This window comes from Tetrao urogallus (genome assembly GCF_951394365.1).
Source record: "Tetrao urogallus genome assembly, chromosome: 1".
Lineage (NCBI taxonomy): Eukaryota > Metazoa > Chordata > Aves > Galliformes > Phasianidae > Tetrao > Tetrao urogallus.
The window spans coordinates 63608978-63620572 of NC_136813.1; the positions used below are offsets into that span (position 1 = coordinate 63608978).

Below are 11595 nucleotides of genomic sequence, written 5' to 3' on the forward strand. Positions count from 1 at the left end.
GTTGCTCACGCACTCTTTAGCACTTGAGTTAAAGAGGGCCGCTGGAGGTTGCCCAAGTTATTAGTCAAGCATTACAAATTAGTTTAAAATAAATATTCAGCACCAGCTGTCCCTTTAGAGTGAAGTAAATGGTTTACCCAAAGACCTTGTTGTGTCTGTGGAACTGTAAGTCTTTGCAGTCAAATCAGCCTTTGCCAGGTTCAAGCAGAAGCTAAGTGCTCTGAAGGGCTTTCGTTTTAGGCTGAGCTGGAAAAACAGAAGTGGTGCTATAATTAGCATTCTGTAGGGGTAAAGAGTAAAGTGGAAAGAAATGACACATCTCCCATTTAAAATATGTCCTCCTTTGTGTGTGTGCTGCTTATTTGGGGGATTTTTTTTTAGGATCTTTTGTGAGTTTTTTTTGGCTTTTTTTTTTTTGGGGGGGGGGGGGGTGAGAGATGGGGGAAAAAAATGTGATAATTTTGTGATACTTATATTAAAACAGAGCAGATGAATTAGTGAAAGCTTTTCCTATCTTTTACATCATTACTGCTTGTTATTTAGGGCAAACCAAGTACCAAAAGGGCAAACCAAGTATCAAAATCAAATGTGCCTTTGTAGACATAAATAAAAAAAATAAGTTAAAAAAAGTTTACTTTTAAACTTAAAGGTAAGTTTACTCTGAAGACATACCTTACTGGGAATAAAGATAAGTAGAGTTTTCCTTACCTCATTCTTGAATCTGAATTGTCCAACTTTCTAAATGTTTTCCTACAAAAATGACAGCCACAGCCGTGATTCATCAAGGTAAATCTCTTGCTAAACACTCAGAATACAGGTATTATTGTGATTGTATCAAATGAGATTTAACAGTGAAAACGCAAAGGTAATCTTATCCATCAGTGCTTCCGCTAATACACAGTGTTCTTTTTATAGCTATTCTGTGAATGGTAACAGAGTTCAGTGCATTATATTCCCTAAATTTTAGTTGATTCCAAAGGGTAGGTTTGGGCTGACTGGCTGTTGTGGAAAAAGAAAAATAAAAAAATAAAATAACTGTATCAAATTGCAGAGACTTGAAGAAGACACTGTGAAGTCAAAGTCTAAAAAGCAACGAAAGGGCAGAGTATTTGTGACTCTCAAAAACCAGAAAGTGATTGCAAGATCAGACATCACAGGATTTTATTATCCAGGTATATATTTTTGTCCACATTTTAAATATTTACGGGTGACACATTACTTGTTTGGCTACTTTGTTTTATGGTGTTTTTAAGAATGCTTTTTAAGTCTTCATTTTTGAGGGAAAAATTTCTCTATTGTCTTGGTACAATTTATCCTGGCTAAATGCAAATGAAGAATATAGTATAGATACACTTGAACTCAGTGATCTCTAACAGCCTGTAGGATTTTTTTTACAAAATGACAAGAGACAAAAATAATTCTGGTATTTCACAGTGTTGTTCTTTTAGGAACGGTGATAAAGAATATCAGTTCTACCTGTGCACTTGTTGACTTCAACCATGGCGAGAGCTGGGTTGTACCTCTGAAGTTCATTCTGCCTGTGGGAGGTGCCATGCCATGTACATATCTACAGGTGAAAAATAGCTTGTATTTTCTGTGACATCAAATACATGTTTTTAATTTTGTCTCTCTGTTAACACACTGAAAAAAAAAAAGGATAGTATATGATAAGAGAGTCTTTAGTGATAGCATATTTAAATGTAGTTAAATCTAGACATATACTACTTTTCCCTTCAGAATGAAGGCAAATCCTGACCAGGTAGTTCCTGGTGTTCTGCGAGGGGAGCATCCTATTCCAGAGAAGATCTGCAGAATTTGAAGTTGAAAAATGTAGCTTCCGTCTCCGTTTTTAACTTGATTTTTATATGACTTTTATATACATGCAATAACCTGAAATTCTCAAGGTTAGCTTAAAAGCCCACTAAGCTGCAAATGTTCAAGGTGGTAAAGATCAGCAAGAGTGTTCTCATTCTGTTCAGCTTGCTAGTTGAGCCTTGGTGCCAAGTCCTTTAGTAGGACTTGTCCTTTTTTTTTTTGCTGTGTTTTCTCGCTGATTCGGTGGAAATGATGAGTGATCAGTAAATGGAAGGACCAAATTCATTTTCTTTTTAAGATTCATATTAAAGCATGGGAACACAGCAGAATGATGATTCCTTTAAATATTTCTTAACATTTAATTTTGTGCCTTGTTCACACGCTATGCGGTTCTTCCCTGGTGTGTAGGTGGGAGACTATGTATTTGCCAGAACTGGGACACAGACAGGGAACAATTATTGTTATGTGCCTGCCATTGTCATAGCAACACCAGAAATGGGGAAAATGGGTGCTAAACTCTACACAGTTCTGATGTTCAGCAACAGGAAAGTAAGTATGACTAGAAAATGAAACTATTTTGGTAATTGTGTTACAATCATTCAGTTTTTGATGAGGCAGACATAATTTTCCAGGCTAAGGAGCTCACTGTCCCGCTTCCTGTCTCCAGTTAACTGAAGTAAATCAGAATTCGGGGCCCAATGTAGAGCCAATGGAAAAAATACAAAATGCAAAATCCTGAAGGATAGTTCATCTGGCAGCTTTCACAAGCTCCGTGCTGCTAATGAGAAATACAGGGTTTTCATCACAGTTGGTACAATCTTCATTTCATTTCACTATGTTTGTTTGTAAGCCATTGTGATAATTATACTGCATTTTTCTTAGTGCAATATTAAGAAAATGTACCTCGTACTTGAAAATATTATCTTTAGAGGCTGATAACAGTTGCATGAAACCAGTTGGCTTTTTATACTTATATTTCTTCATTGTTTCTGAGTTTAGATTTAAATTAAATGAATGTTGATGGTATTACAGCAGGAACACTGCGTAAGAAGTTGCCTTATTAAAATCAGCCAAACCAAATATGCCTTCTCCTGTCGGTATATAAGAATGGTGCAGAGGATGGATTCTACAGTGTGAGTATGCTCAAATCTAAAAATGTAGAAGTTGCTTCACATGAATGCTAAATGTTGCACTTTTGGATCAACTGTGCTTTCAGACTTCCACAGATAATTCTCTATTGCTGCCATGATCTGTTTTGCTCTTAACATGTAAGCAAGTGATACGACCCGCACGCATGTGCAAATTTTATTACCTGGCAATTTGTTGTCCTATCTCCATTTTGGAAACACTGGAGATACATCATGGCTTGAAGTTGTTGCAGGATTGCCAAAATGTGAATTTCTACATAATGTTTCCAGACTGTGATCACAGGTTTGGTTGTATATTCACTGGCCAGGTTGTCAAGAAGATAGTTGAAGTTAAATTAATGAAGAGGAAATAAATGTTTCAAACAATATTGTTCCCACAGCCCAAAAGAATAGATTTTCATTTAAAGCATGCATTTTACAGGCTTTAAATTAAATAGAACAGATTTTGGCATAACCCCAAATAGCATAAACTTTTCAAGCTGAATGGTTGGTCACACCAAAGCATTAGAGTCTGAAGTTTTCATTACATCATCTCTGGTTTTTCTCTCAGCAGCTGTAGCTTTTAGAAACAAACAGTGATTTTTGAAATGGCAACTTATGTGCTATTTTAGTTTTTGGCCTGTAAAATGTCTCTGTCTTTGAGGATGGCACTGTTCAGATTGTCCTCAAATTACCCGTATTAAAGGAACATGAGAAGTGCTTCCAAGCAATGTCATTAATGCTTTTACTTATGTCTGAATAGCTGTATTTTAAAGACAATGAGGCCCAGATACACAAAGGGATAGCATGGGACTCAGAGCAGTAAAACCTGAGTGTCTGGCAGTTATGAGAGGGAAGCTGAGTTGCCTTAGCTCTATGGATGTATATCGAATGCCACAATTTGTGGTGCAGAGTTTAAGGCAGGTACTGAGAAGTGATGAAGACAGCTGAGCATCTAAAACCAAGACTCTCTTACCTTAGATGGCTACTTGCAGCCCTGAACTTGGCATATTCGAGACATTTGGATTCATGGGGTCCTCTTTGACATCATACACGCTATATGAATAGTAAATTTTTGGCATACAGTCAATGTAGATAGACTTAACCTGAGGAATTCAGGTGAAGCATATTAAAGCACCAATAAAAACCTCAGTGGTTAGTGCTGATCCACAGTATTCCACAATTCTGCTGCCAGAATCGCAGCGTGCTCTTTTGCACATTCCCTACTTCAACATGTAATGCAGTATATTTCAATCCATCTTTTTCAAGAATTACCAGTAGAAGCCTTGTACTCTAGAGGTTGTATAGTTAAGAGTCTTACAAATTTCCCACTTGTTAGAGCTGTCGCTCTCTACAGTGTGTTGCTTTGTGAGTTACGTGTAGACAGCCCCTGACAATGCACTCAGTAATTCAGAATGCTCTGCTATTGCTTGCAGTGTTTTCAGCTAGGATTCATGTTCTCTGTAAATCCACATATTTGCGAAGTGAAATCCCATTCCTTTGTTGGTACTTAATGTGTTACTGTAGTATCACGTAGACATACATACTGTCCTCTTCTGGGCACTGACTGCATTAACTCAGTGGCTGCAACACAAAAAGCCAGTACTGGCCATGATTTTACTTTGTATTTGTTTGCTTTTGTAACCAGAATGCTATGGTCAAAGATTGTTTTCCTTTTACAAGGAGGTTTACATTCAAAGCCATTAAATAACTGTTTCATTAGTGACTCATTAATCAGTTACTAATATTAGCAATGCTATGGCAGAGCTCCAGCTCAGATTGAGCTGGAGTTTCCAGTTGTCAGTGAGAATGGATGTGTGCCTCCAACTGGAATTTATTATTCCTTATATTCTAAGTGAGATACCTACCTCTCGTGTCATACTGACCAGAGAGAGGCCGTGCAGCGTACTGCTCATCCACATGCACAGGTAATAAGGACAGACTGACGTTGCTGTTAGAAATAACTTTGGGTCTGCAAATGTAGCCAACAAGTTCCGTACACAAAACACCACACAATCAGGGCCCCCATAATAAAATACAGTTATTTCTCAAATCCTTTGTAATCATAAGGTAGATAGAAATAGGGGCCTGAGACAGAAATTGAGGAACCATTCTCATTTGATGTCAGTAAATCCAGGTAACTGAATTTTTGTTTCAGTTCTGAGGCACTTCTGATAACATGGGGCTTAGTGTGGATGGGGAGACATCTGTAACTACGTTTTGGGTCACAACTATTGTGCAAATTCTAGAAAGTTCGAGTGGTGTTGGAATGGGCTATGAAGGGTACGAATTTTTGCTGAACTGTACTAGGATTGAGATTAACAGGGACGTTGTCCAGATTATTTTTAGATGAGTAACTGAATGAAATATGTTAGCAAGGAATATCATATCTACAGACGAGAGAGAAACAGTGCATGCTGGGCTGTTCTGTCCATATTTTGTAACTAAAAAGGAAGTTGAACTATAATGCACTCATAGCACTCATAAATGCTCAAGAGTACGATAAGTCCTTCTCTTGTCAGCAGTGTAAGATGTGGGAGAGGATAAAATCTGTGTCATATTAAAAAGGATTTAAAATAGTATACGATATGTGAGCTTAGTGCATTTCCTTCACTAACTTTCTAGCCCAGATAAAGAGACTCCAGAGCCCCGTCTACACTCATCTTTGGAAAATGAAGGAGGAGAAGTAGCAGAGAACAGTACTGTGAAAGGAAACAGGGGAAAACAGAAAAAGAAGAAGAGAGTGGAGGACGAAAGACATGCCAAGGGAAGAAAGATGGACTCTGATCTTTTGCTTGTCTCCAGGAAGGTGGTAAAACACAGAGGAAGAAATTCACTGGCTAGCAATGAAGAAGAAGAATTTGAAGGTAAAGATTTAGATTCTAAGTGTTAAGGACTAAACAGGTCTGATAGGCCTTAGTTTATCCCCACAAAAGAAAGTAGGGTTCTGTTGTCTTTTCTGGGTGTTAGACCAGTCTGCTTTCCCTTGTCTTATGTGATGGCATTCATCCACCTCATTTGGAAACCATTCTTTACACTTACCATTCTTTGCCTGATTCCACATTAAAGGGAATAAATGAATAAAGCATGTTCTGGCACATCCTACCTTAATTTCCCAAACGTTTACAGCAGCAGTGAAGATGCAGTAACATCAACCTTAGTACCTGCTAGTAAGCATATTGTAAATTGAGATCTTTCTACTATTTATTACTTTTAGATGAAAGGTACATTTTTTACCTCAGATATTGCATTATTGTACATGGAGCTCTATGCTTTTAAGATTAAATTGCTTTCCGTGTCTGAGCGAGCTCAGCTAAAGCAGCCATCAGTATCTGTACTGCCTGCCACTTCTCCAGTAGAGACCTGGGCTAGTCTGATACACCATAGCTTGCCACGGCCAGCTCTTCCTTTTTATGAGACTACTGTCAGTGGAAAGATAACAGGATTTTTATAGAGTCATAGAATCACAGAATCATTTGAGTTGGAAGGGATCTTTAAGGATCATCTATTCTGCAATGAACAGGGACACCTACAGTTAAATCAGGTTGCTCAGGGTCCTGTCCAGTCTGACGGGGTATCCATCACCTCTCTGGGCAACCTGTCCCAGTGCCTGGCAATACTCGTTTATTCCAGATTCCTCTCTCTTGGATGTCTTGAGATGCAGATGCTGTGTAAATATGAAATGCTGACATGATCAGCAAAATCCTGTTATTGATTTTGTGCAGGTTGAATAGAAAGATGAAAAGAGCAGTGAATATCTATCACTTTAATCCTGCTTAGCCTTACCAAATAATTTCATAATGTACTATCAAGACTCTGTCAGGACTTCAAGGTGGAACGGAGATTGAATGTGCTGAGGAGGATCCCCTGACCTCTTCTGATTGCACCATAGACCCTGTTGGCTTTTCTTTTCCTTTTTTTTTTTTTTTTTTCCCCTTAAATTTCTTTCTGTTTGCAAGTGTTTCATTAGAAAGGAGAAGGTCAAAGAGATGATAAAGATGTTTAAGGTGTGTGGTCATCCTCACAGAGTTTTATCAGATACTTTCTGATATAATCTCTGCATAGGATTGTGTATTTATCCTTTCTGGGTGCTTTCTTGTTCCACTTTCAAACTATGCTAATGATTTCATAGTATTTTGTGAATATAGTTTTGTAAATTATATCAGATGTGCAACACACATCTGTTTCAACTGTGTTTATATATATATATGCATATATATATATAAACAAATGTATCTTTGGTCTGTGTTTTGTAATTCATTCATGCGTTAATCAGCATGTCTTCCTGCAAACAATTCTGCTCATTTCATGTGTACATTCCTGTTGTGTTCTATGAGAAAGTAATTTTTGAACTCGAGTCAGCAGTGCCCAACATAGAGCTGGATTTTTCTGCTCACAGAGATGATGTGGGTTCAGCAACACAGTTCTTACATAGATGGTTGATGAAGCCTTTCATTTCCATGAAGCCTTGGATTTCCACAGAGCTGTGGCCATTGGGTGAACTAATGGGACATTTAGAATTGTTTGTGATTTGGTTTGTTCTGAGACAAAATATTCCTGAAGAATCAATAACTCTCTCCTATTGTTCCTACTCAGGGAAACAAGGAAACAACACTAACAGAAATTAATAAAGTTCAAGTAGTTGTATTGTATTTAGTGTATATTAGCTTCCTTATAGTGTGGATGTGTAATTTTGAATTATTTCTTCCAGAACTATTGTATTTGGCACAATATTATTTTAATCCATGCCTACTGCTCCTGTAGTTTTAGCTAGTTCAGTGTGTTTGTTTGTAAGAGAGTGAGGTCCTGGCAAATTCTTGCTAAATTTTAGAGAGCCAATGAATCTTTGTGTAGCTCTAATATACAACTATGTGGTTGAACAAGACCATAAATCCCTATTTTCTCATTGGCTACTGCAATTATTTTTATAGGCACTTAAATATGTGTGTTTGTTTCCACAGAAAAATTCTTCTTCCTCTCTTTCTAGTCACCCCTCTGTTGTGTAATGCCTAAAATGAATGTCCTTTTCATATATGCCCTTGTTAATTTTCTGAAATAGTGGTCTAGGTAAAAACTGAATCAGAAAAAAAATTCTGAGTGAAGTACAGGTGTGATATGCAATAATAATCTGTAGGGCCTGACAAACCAGCAAATCGTAGCTAGCAGAACCCAAATCTCATTCCAGTTTATAATGAGATGTGACTTGAAGCAATTACACTGATGATTACTGTAATGCCAGTATGGGATAGGTGGGAGACCTCTCAAAATGATCATTTTCCATCCTTTTCAGAGGCAAATCTAGTTCAGCTGAATTGAGTTCAAAAGTGTAACTAACAGCTGTGGCACCTGGCAGTCTGGGGTATTGGCCGCATTTCCCAAATCAGGATTTCACATTTTTAGCACCCACTTGTTTTCCAATCTCATTTTGCAGATAGTTCATTCACCATTTGGAGCCATCATTATAAAGCAGTGCTCCCATCTGTTGGTCATGGCTTGTTTAATAAGCAGTTGATATCAGTCCAACTAAGCTTGCATCTGCTACTTAGAGCAGCTGTGTGTTGTCAAGGGCTCCCCAGCAGCCTTCAGATTTAGCTTTTGTTTTTCTGTTGATAGCATGTTACAACTTATCCATAACGGATCTCTGTTTGTCAAGGCTGTCTGTTCATCTAAAGAGGAAAGTGTATTGAAGTGGGAATCAGCTACATTGCCATAAAGATGGAAGCATACAGATGTGGAAGGGAAGAAGACGCAGGTCCATTGAAGCTGGCATGTGTTGGTGAGGTGGGAGAGGAAAGGCCATTTTTCCCAGTTTCTTACAGCAAGACCAGAATGGTTTGTTTCAGCATCTTGGGAAGGTACACAGGGAGACTGTGCAGTGTTTAAAGAGAATAAATGGTTTGTGAATAGTGTGTTATGGGGCACTCTTTTAATAGCATGTCTTTCATTTTTTTCAAGGTAGCAGTGCAGCAGCAGTAGCTTTCAGTATTTTAGTTCAGCGGTGTTTTTGTATTGCAGAGTACAGATACAGTCAAGAAATATCCTGAACTTTCCAAAGGTGAACTTCAGATTTTTGTCTCTTAGGTAGCGCAAGAAGCATCAAAATATGCCTTTCATTTATCTAAACACTGATGTTGTGCATGTATAAGATGATTTGCAAAGGCACACTTCTATTAAATGATCTTGGAGGTTTTTTTCCAACCTTGGTGATTCCATGATTATCAAGCTTTTTACTTCAGGATTTTTCAGTGGTAAACTAATTTCTAAAACTAATCATACTTGTATCTTGTGCCCTCCATGTACTCCATATGCATTGTTGCTTTCTCACTGTGTGTGCCACATCTTCATTCTTCAGCTACCTCCCAGCTTTGTTTTCCACTCTACAGGTGTTCTTACGATCATTTAAAACCAAATAAAAACCACAAAAAACCCAAACCATAAAGAATGACATCAAAATATTCTTATATGTTTGTCTTCCTCAGGAGTTGGACTCGATGAACCTTATACATCCCTTCCAACTTGGGATATCCTGTGATTCTGTGATTACTTTGTGTTGTTTCTTTTTTGTTTTGTTTCTTCCTTTTTTATTTTTTGCTTTGTTGTTGTTTGTCTGCTTTTGTTTCTCATTTTTTTCCCACTGCTTCTGGTCTTTGGATACTCATTCATTACGACTGTCTTTTTTTTGTGCCAGAAGGTTAATAGTTTGTGGCCACATTCAATATGATTGTAAAAAGTGACTTTCCAGGGGCACAGTATTGTTACTAGTAAACCAGAGAAGCTGAGCATGGTCATAGTGGGTCCAATAGAGGTCCTACAGACCGGTGCCCTGTCCCCAGCAGTGGCCAGGAGATGGTTCCCAATGAAGAGTTGGAACAAAGGTTGGCATGTAAAAATCCCATCCGCAGGCTTCGAGGATGATAACACTTAAAAAGCAAACCAGTTTTGAACTTGTGAGAATGAAAGAAAAAAGTCAATAACTATTGCTGTGTGGCCATAGTCATGGAGTCATTTGTTCAGTGATAAACTGCAGGTTGTGTGCATGTGTGTGTGGGGGCATGTTGGACTATAATACCTGAGCTCATGGAGGGTCACTGTTTTCTCTCACTAAACAGTATCTGTTCTCCCTTAGCACCTTCTTTCTCCATTTCATCGTCCTGGTGTTCATCAAGGTGTCAAGCTTTGCTGCCTTCGGTTGCTTCAAGACCCAGCTCACCAGAGCATGCCTGCTGCTTGTACAGCCCATCTGCAGAAAGTCTCCTGTGTCCAGTAAAAGCAACACCACCAGAATTACTGCAGTAGACCTGGAGCAGCAAGGATTGGCAGTGCAGCCTCAGCACCACAGCAAAGAACAAAGGAAGCTGCAATAAGAGTGCATGATGAAGGAGCTAGTGAAGAATGGATGAGTACGCAGATAGGAAAGATCTTTAGCAAGTGCAGCTGTGAAATTTTATCACTTGAATCAAAAATAAACTGACTAGTTCATGCTAAAATATTTATCATTTTGCAGACTTACTTTGGAGATATGAAAGAGAAAATGTTAGAGGTGCAGCTGTGCTGCTGAAAAGTATCACTGTTAGAGTCTCTATCAGAAAAACAATAACGTGGAATTCACTTTGCAAGATGACATTTGAATTGGGACATGGCAGGGGGGACTTGTTTGTATGGCACTAAATATCCTCACCTCAACTGAACTATTACTTGTGGATGTAGTGGCACTATCCTATGGTTTGTCTAGGGCTTTCTGTTCAGAGGGTGAAGACAGATTCTGAACATTTTTGGCATATCAACCTAGATAGACATTAAGAATTCTCACAAGTTTGACTTTAGATACCAGTGCAATATTCAGGCAGATGTATATATTCATGTTTTCAGGTGTACTCTTGACCAGGAGAGTACTATCCAGTGTCTACGCAGGTAAGTGTTTCTCTGGAGAAAAATTAGCTGTTAGTTTTGGGGGAAAATTGAGCTTTTCATACCTGTTTCTGTTTCAGTGTGGAGCAAAAAAAGGCAGGCATACAGATATTTTTATTTAGTAAAGGAGAATTTGAGAGTTTGTGTGAACCAGAATGACCTTGCAGCCAGAACACTTTGATGGGATATGTGAGAGAGCATTGAAATTTCTCCCTAGCATGATTCAGGGAAGACTCAAACCTTTAGTTCTGAAATGGTCTGTCCTGGAAGCTGAAATTTGAATAGTTTGTGATACCTTCTGTTTGGTGGGTAGTAATGCTCCTTATCTGCTTCAGGATGTCCTGGAGTCTCCTCTTGGAGAACGGAGCTGGCACATACCTGGAGTCCCACATCATAGGGAGTTACTGGAAATGAAAAAGGAAAAGGAAAAGCCATACACATTTTGGTAGAAAAGATATCTTAGTGGACAGAAAATGAACTCTTCCTCCAAAACTGCTTTCAATCACATGAACTTTGAAATTTAACAACTCACATTTTTAGCTGAAAATGTGCCTCGGTCAGACTAATTCAACACTGACTGCTTTGGGGCTTGTGATCGCTTCACCTGTGTCTGCTCTGAACATTTGAGGCTGAAGCCGTGCAATTCCAATGACATGAACAAAATGGAGGGTGAGGGTTAGGACTAGGGTTTTTGCACATGCATACTGCTCAAATATATGTGGCAGATGGATTGCATGCCACCCAC

At 38.5% G+C, this 11595-nt stretch overlaps 1 protein-coding gene across 1 annotated transcript in view; it reads left to right on the top strand.

Moving 5' to 3' along the window:
- Nucleotides 1-10238, top strand: part of VWA3B (von Willebrand factor A domain containing 3B) — a gene marked incomplete at both ends in the record, with an annotated part of 65981 nt that extends 55743 nt beyond the window's left edge. The window contains 6 exons of the mRNA XM_079542792.1: nt 1052-1172; nt 1449-1573; nt 2224-2364; nt 2851-2948; nt 5568-5809; nt 10069-10238. Of these exons, the coding sequence (XP_079398918.1) occupies nt 1052-1172; nt 1449-1573; nt 2224-2364; nt 2851-2948; nt 5568-5809; nt 10069-10238 (897 nt within the window). The remainder of the gene's footprint in view (nt 1-1051; nt 1173-1448; nt 1574-2223; nt 2365-2850; nt 2949-5567; nt 5810-10068) is intronic.
- Between the last annotated feature and the right edge of the window lie 1357 nt (nt 10239-11595).